Consider the following 19,606-nt stretch of genomic DNA (forward strand, 5'->3'; position numbering starts at 1 on the left):
CTCCAACACCGGCTCCATCGTGGTTGAGGGTACCGTCGAAGTACATGATCCACTGCTCAGATCTGGTGTCGGGTGGAGGATCTTGGATTTCGGTCCACTCAGCAACGAAGTCAACCAACGCCTGAGACTTGATGGTGGATCGCGGTGTAAACTCGATCGCGAATGCGCCGAGTTCTACTGACCATTTGACGACTTGACCGTTAGCATCCTTGTTGTGCAGGATGTCGCCGAGTGGATAGGATGAGGCCACCTTGATCTTGTGGGCATGGAAGTAATGCCGGAGCTTTCTTGATGTGATGAGGATGGCGTACATCAGCTTCTGCACTTGAGGGTAGCGTGCCTTGGACTCGTCCAGTACTTCACTGATGAAGTAGACGGGTCACTGCACCATGTAGATGTGTCCCGGCTCATCGCGCTCGACGACCAGGACGGTGCTCACCACGTTGGTAGTGGCGGCAATGTATAGGAGGAGGACTTCCCCGTCTTCTGGTGCTGTCAGGACGGGTGGCAAGGTGAGGAAGTCCTTGAGCTCCTAGAATGCTTTGGAAGCATCGTCGTTCCACTCAAACTTGTCGGACTTCCGAAGAAGTTTGAAGAAGGGTAGGCCTCTATCGCCGAGTCGGCTTATGAACCTGCTCAAGGCAGCCATGCACCCTATGAGCTTCATCAGGTCCTTTTTGCTCCTGGGAGGCTTCATGAACCTGATGGCGTTGACCTTGGTGGGGTTGGCTTCGATGCCCCGGCTACTGACTATGAAGCCGAGTAGTTTTTCGGACGGGACACCGAACAAACACTTGGTCGGGTTGAGCTTCCATTTGAATTTCCTGAGATTTTCAAATGTCTCGGAGAGGTCCGTAATGAACTGATCATTACGTTTTGTCTTGACGACGACATCATCGACATAGGCCTCGGCGTTGCGCCCGATCTGCCCCTGGAGGCATCTCTGAATGGCCTTCTGGTATGTGGCGCTGACATTCTTGAGGCCGAACGTCATGGTGTCGTAGCAGTAGGCCCCGAAGGGGGTGATGAAGGATGTCTTCTCCTAATCCGACTCCTTGAGGGCTATCTGGTGGTACCCTCAGTAACAGTCAAGAAAAGAGAGGAGAACACACCCGGCCGTCGAGTCGACGACCTGATCGATGCGTGATAGAGGAAAGGGGTCCTTAGGGCAGTGTTTGTTGAGGTCGGTATAGTCAACACACATTCTCCATTCACCATTTTTTTACAAGGATTGGGTTTACCAGCCAATCTGGATGTGCGACTTCTATGATGAAACCGGCGGCGAGGAGCCGGGTTACTTCTACCCTAATAGCCTCCTTTCGATCCTGCGTGAAGCGGCGGAGCTGTTGCTTGACGGGTTTCGCCTTCTCGTCGAGATCTAAGGAGTGCTCAGCCTCCTTCCTTGGGACTCCGGGCATGTCAGATGGCTTTCATGCGAAGATGTCCCAATTCTCCCAGAGGAAGGAGGTGAGCGCGCCTTCCTACGCCGAGTCGAGGCTGGCCCCGCTCACGGCGGTCTTGCGCGGTTCATCGTCTCGGAGGACGATGGTCTTCGTCGCCACGGCTGGCGCGAGCTGCGACTCGGAAGTCGACTCCTTGGCGGGGATCGGCTGCTGGTCCACCGGGAGGTTCTTTGCTACCTGGGCAACAAGAACCGAGTTCCTGGATCGTTCTAGGGTGTCGGAGAGTTCGATGTTCTTGGCCTCGCAAGCATAGGAGGTCTGCAGATCTTCGCAAGCATAGGAGGTCTGCAGATCTCCGTTGACCGAGAGGACCCCCTTTGGAGCTGGCATCTTCAGGAGAAGATACGTGTGGTTCGGGATCGCCATAAATTTGGCGACGGAGGGTCTTCCCAGGATGGCGTGGTCGGAGGTCTCAAACTCGGCGACCTCGAAGTTGACGTACTTGGGGCGGTAGTTGTCGCGGGTGCCGAAGGTGACCAGCAGAGTGGCCCAGCCGACCGGAGTCGACCCGGCTCCGGGGATGATGTCGTAGAAGGCCTGATCGGATGGGACCAGGGAGGTCATGTCATAGCCCATGCTCTCCAATGTGCTGGCGAAGATGATGTCGAGGGCGCTGCCACCGTCAACGAGTACTTTGGCCAGACAGACCTGGCTCACCACCGGGCTAACCACGAGGGGGTAGGCACCCAACCTGGGCAGGTGTACCCAGTGGTCACGGTCGTTCGAAGGTGATCGGCGTCTCCGACCATCGCAGGGGTTCAACCGGGTGTTTGAATACCAGGTTGACTTCGTGATCATCCAGCTTGAGCTTGCGCCGGCATGATGGCTTGCTGGGGCCACCATATATGAAGTTGACGGCCCTGTCTTCCTCCTAGAAGTTCCCTGGGGAATCTTCCCTCTACTCGCCGTCGTCTCGTCTAGGTGAGTTGCGCCTCCATGGGCGCGCCCGGGTGATTCTGGAACCACCCGGCCTGTCGCGATCGTCGCGGCGGGGTCGCTTGGGATCGTCGTCCTTGATGACGCCGTTGGAGAGCGCTCGGCACTCCCGGGCGGTGTGGTTTGCGTCCTTGTGCCAAGGACACTTGCCATCCAGGAGCCGATCTAGGTCCGCTTGGATGAGGGTGGAGTGGAACTGGGACCTTTCGGCGACGGCGACGGTGTTCTCGGGGCCACGCTTGCGGCCCGGTTCTTAGATGACTCGGCACGGTCGTTCTTCTTCCCATGGCGAGGTGGGCGATCATCATGTCGGCGTTCCGAGTGATTGTCCCGCTGAGGGGGACGCTCGGAGGAGTCATTCTGGGCCTTGTGCCGACGGTGAGCTCGCTCAACATCTTCCATGTCGGTGTGCTTGTTGACGACCAACATCATGTCGCCCACAGTCTTGGGGTTGCTCTCGAACATCTTCCTCCATAGTTCGATGTTATGGAGGCCTTCGTTGAAGTGGTAGATGACGTTCCTATCATTAGCTTCCGTAACAGTATTACGGTTAGCAAAGTACCTCTTGATGTAGTCACGAAGGGACTCACCCGGTTGCTGTTTGACGCTGTCCAAATCCCATCTGGTTTTGGGATCCAAGCAGGATGCCTGGTAGTACTAGATGAAGGCATTGCAGAGCTCCTGCCAGCTGTTGATGGAGCCGGCAGGGAGCGCTTCGAGCCAGTTGAGGGCGTGGCGACCCATCATGATCGGGAAGTAGGCAGCCATGATGACGTTGTCGTCGCGAGTAGCTTAGACGGCGATGGAGTAGGTGCACAGTGATGTCTTGGGGTCCGAATCGCTGTCGTACTTCTCGATCCCGGTAGGCTTGAAGGTGTCAGGACACTGGATGGCCCGGAGCCGACTGGAGAAGGCGGAGAAGCCGTCGAGGTCGTTGCTGGGTTCATCGTCGCGGCGGGGTCGTCGTGGACGGTTTTCGCCCCGGTGGCCGCGATTCTGGTGGTCGGCGTCGGGGACGCCGTGGCCCTCGTCGTACTAGCGACGTCGCTCGCGCTCGGCGGCGTCGCATTGGCGGTGACAGTTGTTGATGCGCTGATGCAGGTCTTGTTGGTTGTACTGGAGATGAAGGTCGTTCTGGTTGACTTCTCCATCGTCGTCGTGGGGTCATGTCGAGTGGTGGGTCGACTGTGTGCAGTAGGCCGAGTTGTCCTCGTGCAGCTGCTGGGCTTGCGTGGCAGCCACATGTAAACGGGCGCGAGCCTTGACGATCTCGGGGGTCTCCTAGAGGCTCTCGAGCACCTGGAACACCGCGGCAAGGTTGGCCGATGGCGTGGCGAAGACGTCTTGGCCATTGTAGTCGAGGACGAAGTCAGCCTCCAGGTTACGGGCCCGGATCGGTGAGCGCCGATTCCTGGGGTTGCGGCGGTCGGCATTCTCCAGGTCGCAGTTGGCCCGATCAATCACCTCATCGTTGCGCCTCATGTCGGCGCGGACCTCGTTGCGGTGGAGTCGTTGTGCCTTCTCCTCGTCGATCTCGTTCTCACGTGTGTCGGAGTCATCGAAGACGACGAAGATCTGGCCATGTTCCGTCGCCAAAGAGCGGTTGGGTGGGAGGGTGAACGAGGTGTGTTGGAAGCCAAGTTCCTCTCCCGAAGCCGGGTCAGATCGGATCTGACCTTGGGTAGCCCAGTCAGAGAGCCGCACTCGGATATGATCCGAGTACGTTGTAGCAGCACTGCGGAGTCCGAAGGGGACCCGATCCGGGTCGTTGTGGTGTCGAAGTGCATCCTCGCCGAGCCTGACGCATCGACGATGGATCTACCGACTCAATATATCTGAGAGATAAGATCGTCAGCAGATCTGATAGGACGACGGGTCGTCCTGGAAGGAGTAAGCGTCGTGTAGTCCGCCTCGGGTTCGGGAACTCGAGGCGTGGTAGATCTCGGAGTGGCCAGATTGGATCTGGTCCTGGTTGAGACGCTGCCGAGTTCTCGGAGAACACGGTCAGGGTCGTCTCGGTGGTGAAGTGCGAGTTCGCCGAGTCAGATGCACTCAGCGATGGATCTGCCAACACGATCTATCTGGAGGATCAGATCGTTAGCAGATTCGGTAGGGCGACGGGTCACCTTAGTTGGCGTGGCCGCCACATCGGAGTTCTCAGATTCGGGAATACAAGAAGTGGCGGGTGCTTGGGGGGTTAGATCGGATCTAACCCCAGCGAAGACGTTGCCTCCAGTGGTGGGAGAGCCAGAAGCAGGGTACCTGGGTACCGTGACCTCCTGGAAGCTCCCAAAGGCAAAGGAGAAGCCGACTGTCGCCTCCATCTGGGTGGTGACGCTGGCGGAGAAGACGACGCCGGTGTTGGCTGCCATTGAACTCGACGTATGAGTCCTGAGTCACCTACCTGGCGTGCCAACTGTCGGATTGTTATTCCGGCCAGTCCACCAGGGGTGTACCTAGCGGTAGAGTTTCAGGACGGGGATCTCAGGGCCAAGAGCTCGATGGTAACACGAAGACGCAGGGACTTAGACATGTTCGGGCCGCAATGAGCGTAATACCCTACGTCCTATGTTCGGGGTTGTATTAGGGTTTGTGGAATGTTGCGAAAAGGAGAGTCTCTCTATGGGTCGGCCTACGTCTCCCTTATATAGACCAGGAGCCCTAGGGGTACAAGGAATGATATGCTCGGGTTGTTTTACAAAGAAGGAGGTCGGTTAAGATCCCTAGATATCCGGGCCTCTAGTTGGAGCCTCTCATCCTAATCCACTGGGGATCCCATCTGCGCACAGCCGAGTCCTGCACGCTGAGTAGTCGTAGCCGAGTCACCGAGCAGAGTAGTCTCCCGGATTCGGGGACCCCACTTGGCAAGGAGGTACATAGATCTACCTCCGTCACTTTGCATATTGTTCAGCTTGGTTCCTCGTGCATCTGTCTCCTCCCGGGACCAAAGAGCGTGGTGTCGGTGTTGGAGTTATTGCATACTGCTCCTTGGTTATTTATGTTCTTCCCTGCAAATGGTTAGTGGGCAACAAATACTCGAGGCATGCATGAAGAATTATGTTATCGTCCTGAGATTAGTTGTTCACATCCATGCTTTGAGAAAAAAATCAAGTTCAAAGATGTAAGCTAGCATGGATCACAAAATGCTTGCCAAAAGAATTTTTTCGAGAGAGATTTTTTTTATTCGAAAAGTTTTTTTTAATTGCTCACCAGTTTTATCAGAACTCAAGCAAGGCCGTGATTAAAATTGCACGAACAAAACACAAGGTCATTTTGTATAGTGCACAAAGTTCACTTTTGAAATGCGACTTATGCCTCCTTTGTATGTTGTGCAAATTTTATTATTTGAAGCGCTTCGGAGCCTTGACTTATCTCCATCATGAATTTAAGGAATTTACCCATCAAATGTGATTTTTTTTTCAGGGTTAGTCCACAAAAGATTTGTATCCAAAGTTTACGGTAGTATTACTCCAAAGTTCATTAACCAAAATTTCAGCACCATGCCAAATTTGATTAAAGAAGGCTTTTTAACCTAAGCACCACGCTTAATTTAAAAAGCCTATGGAAGTATCTCGAAAATACTCCCAAACCAGAGCAAATGAACGCAAACAAAGGAAGCATGATTTTTCAAACTCTATTCATTTGGAGATAAACATAAGGGATTGGTGAACCTTACATTTGCTCACCTGAGTATACTTACCGCCAGCATGAAGGATGAATTTCTTGGAATTGTTGTAATGATGGCGTGTGATACTCTTGCCTCGTGTGTGCGAACCTTGTTCATTAGAGGTATGATCCGTTAGCCCAATGCTTTATGATTGGGGACGCAAGGTACGTCTCCCTTTGTGCATGTGAGCAAGTGCCGATCTGAGTGGAGTAGCAAAGGCTTTGAAAGGAAGAGAAGCAGGGTTCTTGATTGTTTGTGTGCATGAGCTGCTTGAGTGTGTGGAGCCATGGCTCTCCCTCACTCTTTCCTTCTTCCTTTCTCTCTTTTTTCTTTTCTCTCTCTTTTTTTCTTCTTTTTTTTATCTCTCTCCCCTTTTTTCTTTCTTTTCCTCTCTTTTTTCTCTCTCTTTTCTCTCTCTCTTTTTTTTGAGCAAGCTAGGTCTGACACATTCTTGAAACAAGGATACTCCTTTGGATGATTAGAACTTTGCAGCGAGACGCTCAGTGATTCCCCACCACACTTGGACTTTTGTGTGAAGTCAAGTGTGCAATGTCGGGGTCTCCTTTCGAGTGTGTTCCAACTCCAAAGAGCATCAAAATGTTCAGCTGATGCAGACCTCATGTTCTCGGGCATCGTTTGTCCCTCGTTCTTCTTAATCGTCACCTGAAATGGTTAGGAACAAAAATACCCGAAGGTGCATACTATGCTTAAAAACATGTTCTTGGCTTTTTTTTAAGGAGAAAGATTTTTTTTTAAAGTTGCTCTGGGCTATCTCCCGGCAGTGCTTTGTTTATGGTCGCAAGCTTGACCATGGGGATTCCTCCTGTAGCTATCAATGGTGATGTAGTCCCCAGCATTACCACCATTTGTTAATTTATCGTTGTTCAAGCTGCAAGATTAGTGCACAAATGCAACAACGAGCCCTGCATAGATATTATGATAAGCTAAACCCAAAACAACCATCCTAAAGGTCATCTATGATGGGAAACTCTAAGATGATCGTACAGCTCGTAGCGACTTGGCACAATAGAAGATCTTGGAGAAATCAAGGATGAGCATGGCTTTTTGTGATGAATCAGAAAAGAACTTCATGCTCATGGACTGAATAGCTTGATCTCCGGATAGAGCAACTCGAGAATGTTCATGGCCCCACAGTGAAAGAGGATGTGTAACTTTGTGGGCCAAATGAACGATTACGAGTTCGGTCATGAGGGAGATGGGTTTCTTACAATTCTCCCTTCCTTAGGTAGGAATCTTTGCATTTTATCAAAGATGAACGTGGTGGCAAAGCAACCCATCCTAAGCTTCCAGTAGAAGTTCATTTGAAATGAAGGGTGGACATAACTTCTATTCGGCATCAATCAAAATCAAGGAACAAGATGTGAATTTTGAATCACTTGATTTGATTGGCATCGATCGGAAATCGAGGATTTGAATGTAAATTTATTTCACTCGATTCGATCGGTATGTCCCTATGATCCCTTGACCAAACAGAAGAGTCCTACGGACTTACAACACAGTGGTCAAGGTCAAGGCATATTCTTTGGTGAAAACACCTTGGAGGTTGCCTTGACACGGGAACATGATGGGCTTCATATGGTACCTCTTCCAGGGAGTTGTGGTTGGAATAGACGAGTCATAAAGAACAACCTATTTTCTTCCAACCACTCCTTCCTTAACCTCCCTTGAGACATTGTCTCGAGGATAATTATGAAGAAAGTACCATGAACGGATCTATGGGGGTAGGATTTACATGAAGCGCTCTTTCCCCAAGATTCTTGCTGTTCAAGAGAGGTTCCTTTCAGCAGAATTTTAGGCATACTCGAGATGAAAGCTCAAATTCCGCTGATGGAAATTCTCTATTGCTCGAAGCACTCTCCTCCTTTCCCAGGTGATGATAGGGATGCTCAAAGGTTAACCTTGAGAAGGAGTTTTCCTGAACTAGCTCTGTGAGGGATGAGTCCCGTAGCCGGATGCGGGACTAAGTCGAGAGAGGATGGCTCTAAAGACTCACCCCAAAAGGGTCGGAAGGTGTGTACGAGGATAACCTTCTATGGGTAGCGGGGGTGGAGGTAGAGATAAAGAAAGCAAAAAGATACGATGATGATGAGGGTGGTTGGATCAAGGTAGAGGTAAGGAAAGAAGAAGAAAAAGATAAGAATTTTTTTTTATTTTGAAAAAGAAAAGATACGAGGACCAACTAGGTTCAAAGTTAGAATAGCAACTATTCCCCGGCAACGGCGCCAGAAAGTTTGTTGGGTATTTTAACGATGCGAAATAAATCCGCAAGCGCACGGATACCGTCATAGCTTTCACCCGTGAGTATTCAAGGGTATCGTATCCACCGGGAACGTGTGTGCACTAATTCCTAACTTAGTCGGTCCAAGGACACACCAGGATAAGTGGCGAGGATGGAGAGGATTCCCGTGGTAGCACTAAAGATGAGTTAAAGGTCGATATCTCGGGCAGAATACTTGCTTCGGGCACCGGCTTACCCCTGAAATGGTCAGGAGACTCCAGCCAACAGCTCTACCCTATATTCGAACGTGGAGGACTACGAAGGACCGACAGGGCTATCACCACCTGCAGCCTACCTCACAGACCGTGGGATATAAGGCAAATGAAGGTAACCCTTAGCCCAGACACCACATCTGCTCTACTGATTACTACTGCAGTCTAACTACATCTGTTAACCCGTAGCAAACTACATCACTTCGTATAAATACAAAGCGACGAACCCGCGAGTAAGAGAACTGATCTCACTCAAGCAAAAGTACTATGCAATATAAGAATCATAAATACTAACTTACTCATACCAGAGGAAGCCAGCATCCGTAGAGGTACAAGACTGGAGAAGACCGCCGACAGTCCCGGCGCTTCCCCGAACTACTCCTCACTCTCCTCCAACTCTAAGCACTAGCCTAGGCAGGACCTCGCCTTAGCATTGGAGCACTACATCTTCAAGTGAAGGAGGAAGAGGACTTGGTGGTGTGTAGAACACTTGGTGGTGTGTATGAGAGGGGGTGAGGGAGGCCCCTTATATAGCTTGTGGAGGTCGGTTCCCGCCAAGATTAATATGGAAACATCAGCCACCGACTTTAGGAGGATCAGAGTGATTTTCCCGCCAAAGTGCACCTGGACGGGAGCCAGGGCAGATTCGGCCGACCCCCCTTTGGCGCCCCTGGCCACCACCTTTCTTCGAGTGTCTGTCTGGTGGGTCCTGGTGTTGGTACATCGGTGCCGGGGGTCCAGTTGGTCGGTTTGGTCTGTCAGGTGGGCCTCTTTTGTATGTGTTATGCAGGATGCGATCTTCTATGGTTTCATCTGCGTATTCTTTGTGTTTTCATCTTGTTTCCGACTTGTGTCCCTGCAATCAATAATTCACCAACACTCGTGGAACTCGTTATTAATAACTCCTACCACTACTATTGATGTTCATTTTTTATGTCTTTATGCAGAAGTTGACGGCATATATTTTGGACTTAACAGCCGTCAACAACGGTGCCAAGACATAGCGCTAGATACATGTAAAAGGGGGGCCTCACCTTGGACTATAAAAGGAAAAGCCCCCAACGTAGGAAAGGGTTGGACTCCTAGAGGTTCGACACTGCTTGACCAGCTTGTAAGCTACCCTCTGAACTTTGAGCACCCTGGCTCGAGAGCAATAGAGTAAGAACACCACCCCCATACTGGACGTAGGGAACATTCGGCCTGAACCAGTCTAAATCCTCGAGTCTTTGCGTGCTAGACCATATCCGATCAAGCGCACAACAAACGAGCAATCGAGTAGTTTAGTAGTCGCCCATTTCTTGCAGCGACAGTTAGTCTGTCTTTTAGAAGAAGCCAGAAGAAGATCTTGTGTTTCATTTGGCACCTTGATTTCCAAAGCCACCTGAAAGTTGGGTGTAATTCTCTGTGGCCTATCAATTGCTTGTAGGCCTTTTTGGCCGAAAAATTTGAATTCCCCCAAATGTAGCTCCAAACATCTTTAATTTCCTTGTCGTGACTTAGATAATTTGGAGGAGATTTTGTAACTCTTCAAGCTGCTGAAAAGCTTCCTCTGAGAGGGGGAGATTAAAGTTGGAAACAATTTCCTCTTGGCAGAAGCTCCTAACGTTGCAAGGGCTATTTTTTGCAAAAGAGTGAAGCTAGGGGAATTCCAGTGCAAGCATGTGATTGTTCCAAACATCCTGCCAGAAAAGTATGGTGTCTCCTCTGTGTGCAGTGGTTGAAGCAATGCCTTTAAAATGATTAAGCAATTTAACCACATCTCAGGGTGGCAATTTTCCCCACGGGGACGGGTCCACGTGGGAATCCGACCCGAAGGAGGCCATAACGGGGGCTAAATTCCCCCCGTGGGGATTCGGGGCAGGGCCCTGAAATAATAAGGCCTAGTTTGGAAGCCCACTTCCCGGCCGGGATCCCCGTCATTTCCCCGGGCCGGCAGCCAACGCGGAATCCTTCCACGTGGAGCCCAATATGCGACTTTGGAAGCCTGCTACAAGGGGGTTTCCGGCCCGGGTGAGCCCGATATCCCCGTGGAATCACGCCCGGCCTATGGACATCGGGGAGAAGTCCCCATCCGGCCGTCCCTCGTCTCTCGCTCGACTCCGCGAGGTCGAAGCGGAAGGGTGCCGGCGCTTGATCTCCTCCTCCAACCTCGCGACGACAGTTTCTCCTCCGCCGGTGTCCCTGCAGTCTCCTCCTTCGCATCAGGTGATTTCCCTCTCCCCGTTCCCTCGCATCTCCTTGCCCCCATGCTAGGGTTCCTCCTCTCCTCACATCTTTTCTTGTACATCTTGTTGAAGAAAATTCGCGGCCAGGAGCAAGAGGAGATCCTGACCCCTCCCAGATCGAATCTTCCTTGCATATGAGTTTATGTAGTAATCAAATCAAATCCAAACACAACCACACAGACCAATCGGTTTCTTCAAAACAGCATCGATCCTCCTTGCATTATTGTGTCAGTTTATGTAGTAATCGATCAGCAAATAATAAAGAGAACTAACCTAGCTGCTGATTGTTGAAGCATCTGAGTATTATTTATGTAGTATTATTTTGATCAGCTAAATTGTAGTATTGATCTATTTTTTTTAGGCATTACCTTAGCTGTTCATGCTTTTAGTTTTTAGTGTTTGGATTATTTGAATGCATAACCATTAGATTTTGTGTTTAGAAAAGTAATATTGACATGCATGCTTGAAGCTTTGTGTCATTACATTTTCACCGGTGCTTTGGTAATTATATAATTAATGCAAACTTTCTTTGCGCTATTTTGTAAAGCACTTGCTGCAAACAGTGCATAGAAGGTAGAAGTTATTTCATGATAGGAGTGGCACAAATGCCGAGTGGGTATGCGCATGGACATAACCATATGAAAGTCATTCATCTCGGTTGGGCAGTATATCCTGCTATTCTGTAAATATTATCTGCTTGGCCATGTTTTTTCTTGGATCATCTGCATTTAAGTGGAATTGTATACTTGGCTTAAATATAACTGATCAATTCTTCAGTAGAAGTAGATTTGCATCCATCTAGTTTGACTTTAGTTCAACTGTTCTGATTAACTAATTTTTTACATTGTATTGAGCTATGTTACACGGATACTGGTACGGGTATCGGATACGATACGTATCGGATACGCAGATACGCACTTTCCCAAAAAACACTGATACGGGAATACGGCTAGGATAATTAATAATTATATATAAATATCACATAGATATTCAGCAAGTGAGATTTTACTCTTGAGTAACTTCCCCTATACTCAGATGTGCAATACTTGCATGTCCATATAACATTACCTCTATAACTAGCATTCTCTAAAAGCACAACTGATTCCACAAGGGGTTCTTCAGTTGCTGCTCATCTAGTTCTACAATTCTATTGCAGCAAGTTCATCATTTTGTATCATCTCTTACTACCAAAACAGCATTTGGGTGGGCTGATTACTGCTTTGGGATGTATCTCATCTGGCCCAAAAGTATCGGATACGTGTATCCAAGCAAATACGTATCCGTTTTTTCAGGATACGGCTAGAAACGTATTCGAGGCGTATCCGCGTAACAGAGGTATTGAGTTGCTGAATATCTGCACATGCTCCATGATGTCTTGTAGATTCTATCCTTGCTGATCTCCAAGATCCTCTCTAAAATCCAATACTTGTTGTTCTCTTCGTCCAATTTTGTTGGCCCAGGTAAGCTTCATTAAGAAACCATCGTTCATCATGAAATGCTATTTTTTTCAAGAAGAAATTTAGTTGAGGATCTCATCTGATGTTAGCATTCTAGAATTAGGCAACACTGATTATCATTGTCCTCCTCCTGCAACTTGGATATGTAACTTTTACTCATTGGATGTGTTACTCATTCTGATATCTGCTAATTGCTTGAATATTTAGATAGCAGTATTGTTTAAATGCATATATAGTACAAATCTGAAATCTTCTCATGTGCATAAATTGAACCTGCTGCTGCCTTGCTATTGCTATTTGCTAGTTCTTGTGATAGTTAATTTGTTCCAGAGCAAGTACTTGCTAACATCTACCCATGTGTCATATCTGACCATACATATCTAATGAAACAGAGAGTATTTATAGATGTTTGTGGATCCAAGCGAAGAAGCTTCATTTGTTCCTAGATTGTTCAAATATTGTAGAGGTTAATAACTGAAAAGGCCTAGTCTTCAAATTGTAGGTCAGATATTATACTTGCTGGTTGGTTTAAGAAAAACTATGCTTGATGGTAGAGAGCTCATTTCTGATAATTCATCTCATTGGCATGTGCATATGGTTTATGGGATCACACCAGCGAGAGGAATTTTCAGGGACTCGGCTACCTAATATTGCATAGATTTGATGGTATGGTGCTGCAGAATTAGCTCTTGCTCTATTTTGGCATTTCCCCTTGAAACAGTTAGCAAAGTTGTTACTATGTTTTCTTGCTAGATATGTCTTCTTTGATGAAATATTTTTTAGTATATGTTTTCTTGCTGGATACTTTGACTGTTGTCTGCTGCTCCATGCTTTGTCAAATATTTGCCTATGCTTTGTCCTCCTGCTGCTGCATGCAGATTTGATATTTTGATTAGTACTCCGTAGTATAATAGCATATCAAATCTGTCATTCTATATTTTCTAATAGCTCTCTAGAATGGTTATAATCAGGTTTGCTAATATCAAATTATGTTGAGTGTTGATTCTTTCATGAAAAGTTAAGCTGATATTCGTTGTTGATTTCATGCCAAGCTATTCAGCTTTTCTTTTACTGCTATCCACTAGTTAGTGTACACAGCTTGTTGCCATGCTTCTTCTCTGTTGCCCTTTAGCTTCTCTCATTGTCTTGTATGTTACTAGAATTCTTATCTTACTAGCCGTTGTATATAAGATCTTCATGTTCTAATCCGCATTCATGTCGCAATAGATTTTTTTTTAAAATATGATCCAGTGAGGGGATTCTTGATGGACTGGCTGATTTGGTTTGGTTGTCATTGTTTTCTCAGATGTCCGATCTGCATTGCTGCTGACATCTTCAGGGTGTAAAAGTTTTGAGCTAGAGTCAAATTCTGTAATGTCGTTTAACTTGATGCTTATAAGTTGGAAATGGTGCACCACCATGCAATCTATTGTGCTAAACCTCAAGATATGATGCCACTCGGTTGGGTGCAAGTGCCATTTAGCAGCAAAAATGCATTTTGAATCTCACGACTTGAGGTTGGCATTTGTACTGAAGAATGGGGTTGGCATTTGTATTTATAATTTTGAACGTATGGATGATCATGCAATGCATTGTCATGCGTATTTAGTACTTGCTGTAATTATTGGACAACCAGTTTCCCATTTTGTTAATTTTTATTGATTTTTCCTTAATTTTTCTGTTTTTTAGACTTTTTCTCAAGAGTTTCCTTCCCTAGATTCTCATTTTTACTATTTTTAATGAATTTTAATTGATTTTTCGGATCTCTTGAGGCTAGTTTTGTTCTCCAGATTTCAACCCCCTATATACCAAACAGCCCCAGAAATTTACCGGCCCTCGGAGGGAAGGCGCCCAGGGAATTGAGCGCACAGGGAAATCCCCGCCTGGGGTTTCCCTCCCTGGGTTAGGTACCCCCACACTCCCAAACTAGGCCTAACGGGGCGGAGATGGGGACTGCATTTGCCCCACGGAGGCACCACGGGGACCCGAAATGCTACAGACCATCAAAACTAATCGGCCCAATAGGAAAAATTCTCAGCGGCCCAGCATATATAACCCAGCTCCCTTCCCGAACCCTAACACTACTCGATCCCCCCTCGCTCAACCAAGGCAGGCGGCGGCCGCCAGCTGCCCACCACCACTCATCCCGCTCCTCCCTCATTTCTCAGTTTTCTCTCTCGATCGAGTGCAAGCCATTGAGCGTGAGTGCGTGACGCGAAGCAAGGAAAGCAAGGGCGGAGGTGCAGATGTAGCCGCAAAAGGAGAGCAAGCTGCTGCCTCCGCTGGACGTTCCGTTCACGAAGACCACATCTGTAGCTGCTTTGAAGTCCCGAGCAAATTTGCATCCACGTGCGGCAGCTAGTGAATATTAATAGTGAGCATCGAGTAGTACTTACTACTACTCTGCTTGATGCGTTAGCTTGTGCTTGTTATTTGTTTTTTTTTCAAAAGAGCTTGTGCTGGTTGTTTGATAATGTACTTGCCTCGTGCTTGGATCTACGGCCATATACTCGAGTCATGCTTGGATTTATTAGCTTGTGCTTGTTCTACACTCGCGGTTGGACCTATTAGCTTTTGCTAGAGTTTTTTTGACAGATTTTCTGCTGAAATTTAGTTATTTTGAACTCACTATGTTCACGGTCTGTTTGATCTCACGGGGCCCCTTCGGGGTTCGGGGACCCGACGGGGACGGGGACGGGGACGGGGACGGGGGGGGGGGCGATTTTCCCCCGATTGAAGTTTCGGGGCCGGGGCAGGGATTAGAGAACGGGGATCGGGGCGGGGTCCCCGCCCCGCCCCGTTGCCATCCTGAACCACATCTCTCCACCAAAACGAGCCTCTTATTCTAGATCCAGGAAGCTTGTCATTTTGATAGTGGTTGTCCCATATGAGGTGAACCCAAGGGATGTCCATTCTGTTGAAGAACTTGTATAAGAATTTAAGCAACATAGCATTATTATGTGTTTCCAGATTGATAACTCCCAATCCTCCCTCCTTCTTGGGTAGGGATAACGTCTCGCCTCCCCGAGGCCGGGCTCGCTTAGATCTGGCAGTTTTATATGACATAGACTGTCCTCACAGACCAACACAAGTCTTTTCTGTACATTTTGTCCTCATTCGTGCGCACCCGGGAAGAACTTCCCGGTCGGTCACCTATTTCGAAATTTCTCCAGGCCAAGCACGCTTAACTTCAGAGTTCTTTCGAGATCGGCTTCCGGAAAAAAAGTTACAACTTGTTGACACGAGTATTCTATCAATCCTATTAAGCCCTGAGTCGGGATGTCACATGACCCCCTCCATAGACAGTGCTTTCTATATTTGTTAATTTGCTCAATGACCCCTTTGTGAAGCTTGATGGTGCTTGAGTGGTAGATAACATTAGAGGTTAAGATGGTGTATTAACCATTTCCAGCTTCCCAGCCTGAGAGAGAAATAGGGAGGTAGAGATGAGCCTCCTTTCCACCCTCTGAACCAGAGGGAGGAAGTCTTCAATTTTGGGCTTGGTGGTACTGAGAGGAAGGCCCAAGTAAGTGAAAGGGAGAGAATCAACTTGACATCCAAAATTGTTTGCTAAGAGGTTGAGCTTGTTATCACAGGTATTTATAGGAATCATAGAGGATTTGTGATAGAGTTTATCTTGAGTCCAGTAGAGGCCGAGAAAGACTCCATAATTCCTTTGAGCACCTGAACTTGCTGAGGGCAGGCTTCCATAATTAGGAGGGTATCATTTGTGTATTGTACTATTGGGAAATCTTGGCCATCTCTTTGGAGATGGAGGTTTAAAAGACCCTGTTCCTTGGCTTTATTGATTAAAGTCTGAAGAAGGTCAGCTGCCAAGACAAAAAGAAGAGGGGACAGGGGGTCACCTTGCCTTACACCCCTCTTGCAGTGAAAGACTTTCCTAGCAACCCCATTAAGCAAAACAGCAGAAGTGCCTGAATTCAGAATACTTTCGATCCAAGAAATCCATCTATTTCCAAAGCCTTTGTGCTTTAATACCTCCAAAATGAATTTGTGTTCGATTTTGTCAAAAGCCTTTTCAAAATCGAGCTTGATGATAATCATTTCTTTCTTGGATGCTTTACAAAGGAAGAGATACTCAAAGGCCCATGCTAGACAATCCTGAATTATTCTACTTTTGATGAAGACATATTGGTTCTTATGGATCATTAGCAAAATCACCTTTTGTAGCCTATTGGCTAGGAGTTTAGTGATTAATTTAATGGAAGAATTTAGCAGTGATATTGGCCTGAAATCATTGATGCTGATCGAGGAGTCTTTTTTGGGGACTAGGGTGATATAAGAACTATTGATGCTCTGGACACAAAGATCACCCCTGAAGAAGGCCTCACAAAGATCATAGAAATCTTGGGCGATCAGGGGCCAACATTTCTTAATGAATTCACCATTGAACCCATATGGTCTTGGTGATTTATTGTTGGGGAGGTCGGCTATGATTTGATCAATTTCTTCTTTTGAGAATGGAATCGCAAGGCTGTCAAGGCCCACCAGAGGGGTCAGTAGGTCCTCAAGATTAAAGTAAATATGACTTAATTGAGAGACTCCCAATCTTTCTTTGAAAGCCTTCCAAATGAGATCAGCCTTGCCTTCATGACTGAATATTGCCTGTCCATTTTCATCATTTAGAGACATTATGAAGTTCTGCCTGAGCCTTATAGAGGCATTTGCATGAAAAAATCTCGTGCATTCATCTCCGAATCTAACCCATTTGATTGTGCCCCTTTGTTTCCAATTGAGAGTATTTTCCAAATGGATTTGGAGATTAGCTCTGAAATTCCACTCCTCAATGCTGAGATCCCTGAATTCTTCCAAGGTGTCCAGGAAGAAGAGGACTTGCTTGCAGTTTTTAATAATTGTAGCAAGATTGGGTAAGCAATCCTTCCAAGCTCTGAACACCTTCCTCAAGTTCTTAAACTTTGCCACTAGTTTTTTGGCACAGTCCTGAGTCAGAACTAGCAGTTGCCAACCAAAGTTGAGGACTTCTTGAAACTGTTCATGCTCAATCCAATATTTCTCAAACCTGAAGACCTGTGATTTGGGAATTTTGGTGGTGATTGTTACTAGGCAAGCCGTGTGATTAGAGGTATCTCTGGAGAGACCTGTGGCAAAGGAGTTGGGATAGCTCGAGGTCCAACAGGTAGAGCCCTTCGGGGGTCGTGGAATGCTTTTCTTCTCCTCTTATTCCATATGGAATACAATGAGTTAAAATAAGAAGGAATAGGGGAATATTTAACCGTTTGCTCCAAAAAGAGGATGAAATCCATCCTATTGAAAAAGAAATAATCCGAAATAGAAAGAACTTTTTTTTCAAATTTAATTCTTTTATTAATCTTTCAAGGAGGGGAGGATGTTGTTTATTGGTCCAGGTAAATTTGCACCCCTTTAGTGGTAATTCCACAAGTCTTAGTTTACTAATGGCTTCGTTAAAAGCAAACATCTCCTGGACATTTCCCCCTGTCCTATTCCTGTTGGCTTGAGTCCTGATCAAATTAAAGTCCCCAACAATAATCCAATTAATTTCATCAGGCATTTGAATGTTACCAAACCATTCTAGAAATTCTCTTTTGCCTTCTGGGTGCATGGTGCATATATGTTGGTCAAGATCCAATTATCTCTAGACATTTTGCAAGTAAATTCTATAGATTGGGCAAATTTGTTTTGGTGATTCGCCTTTTTTCATCGTGCCGTTCACAATGCATAATGAGATTAGAGGGTAGGAATCTATTCATAAACTCCACTTCCAAATATTACAATATTCAATTTCCTCTATTTGTAGAGGGATAGCGGGGAAACGATATGTGCGCATTGGCCCACCTCCCATTGGTTGCTGTTGCTTGCCCACGCTCGCAACGCCGTTGCGCGTTCGCCCTGCTCGCCTCCACCCCCGCTACTCCACAGCGGGGATCTGCTTGGTGGCGGCGGACCGAGCTCGAGGTCGCCGGCGGCAGACCGAGCTCAATGTCCGCCATGGAGGGAGGAGGGAGTCCGCACCTCCATGGTCCGGCAAGCAAACGGAGATGGCCGGCAAGCACCCGGCCGGAGGGAGGTGGGAGGGAGGAGGGATGGGCTGCCGCCTCAGAGGAAGGAGGTATGGGCCGCCGTCATGGAGAGAGGAGGGAGGGGCCGCCACCACCGTGGAGTGAGGAGAGAGGGGCCGTCTGAAAGTGCATCTAGGCTCCTAATGGGTTTTGGTGAGTTGAATGACAACATGATTAAATGACTAATGATTTTGTTGAAGTTATCATTAGCAGGGATTTACTTATAAATCAATTATAGTCATTGGCTCATGTGATAAAGAATCAAAAAAAGGCAAATATTGTTGAAAGGCAAGCATAGTGTGATGGAAAATAGAAACAAGTGTTCATGCATTGATCAAATATGATTTCTAAAGAGTTATTTGTACAAAGGATCAAAGGATTCATATGATTACAACACAAAGACAAAGACATGAAGATATGAGAATGAATAGTGGAATTAATTGTTGATGTGCAAAGCTTAATTCAATAAGGTGAAGGCAAGTGGTGAAGAAACCAACCGAGATGACTAGTATGAGGGACTAAGCAAACTTTGGTGAGCGACGGCTTATCATGTGCGAATTGCTAGGGTGAAGTGGCTAGTGTCTGTGGGGTATTTGAAGTACCATGTCTAGGCCTCATTAGGATAAGCAATGCAATGCATCAAATATTTTATGGTGTGACTTAAGCTTCCAAGGACAGATTTGAGAACGAGATGGGAAATGCTAAGTCATTAGCTCAAGTATGGATTTGCTCAAGTAAAGAAAATGCAATGTTAAGATTCCAAGGTTGTCAAAGTCAAAAAGTATGGCAAAGATGAAGTGTTTCAGAGCTCAAGTGAATAAAGAGTGATTTATATTTTATCTTGACTATAGGTATGTCGTACTACCAAAAGGGATGCAACATTGGCTGATTGACACGCTCAAAAGTGCTCATAGGTCATCCAAGTGAGAATTCTGAGAGAAAACCCCTATGAACTAACTCCATGTTACTTGGATGATCAAGTGTTAGTTTAGTGGACCCAGTGAGACACCTTAAATTGGGTTTGGGCTCCTCTGGCCCAGACTGATCTGACCGGTCACGGGGCGGTCTGACCGGTCCTTGGGTTAACTAATGAAATCTGGCCCTGACCGGTCTGATCGATCCAGGGCATAACGGCTAGTTTTGGCCAGGCCGGTCTGACCGGTCTGCTCTGATAGTTCAAACGTCTTATTTTTGGAAGTTGGATATGTATACCTCTTGGCCCTCTCTTGCGTGGGCTGTTGGTTCCCTGGCTTTTCTTGAGCTTCTTGAAGCATTTTCATGACCAACT

General features: G+C 47.1%; 1 protein-coding gene and 1 long non-coding RNA gene across 2 annotated transcripts; one reads left to right on the forward strand and one right to left on the reverse strand.

The window, feature by feature from the left end:
- Nucleotides 1–1,481: 1,481 nt before the first annotated feature.
- LOC120662639 lies at nt 1,482–2,039 on the reverse strand. Its single transcript, XM_039941745.1, has one exon. It carries the CDS (start codon nt 2,037–2,039, stop codon nt 1,482–1,484), a length of 558 nt encoding a protein of 185 aa, XP_039797679.1.
- Nucleotides 2,040–5,811: 3,772 nt separating this feature from the next.
- Nucleotides 5,812–17,597, forward strand: LOC120660525. The gene is made up of 3 exons (XR_005669634.1): nt 5,812–5,823; nt 9,087–9,089; nt 17,424–17,597. It is a non-coding gene; the product is annotated as an uncharacterized LOC120660525 (long non-coding RNA).
- The last annotated feature ends 2,009 nt before the right edge of the window (nt 17,598–19,606 follow it).

Source organism: Panicum virgatum, chromosome 2N (genome assembly GCF_016808335.1).
Source record: "Panicum virgatum strain AP13 chromosome 2N, P.virgatum_v5, whole genome shotgun sequence".
NCBI lineage: Eukaryota > Viridiplantae > Streptophyta > Magnoliopsida > Poales > Poaceae > Panicum > Panicum virgatum.

Excerpts from the sequence above, each read along its gene's own strand:
- LOC120662639 (XM_039941745.1), bottom strand. The coding sequence starts at position 2,039 with ATGGGCTATGACATGACCTCCCTGGTCCCATCCGATCAGGCCTTCTAC.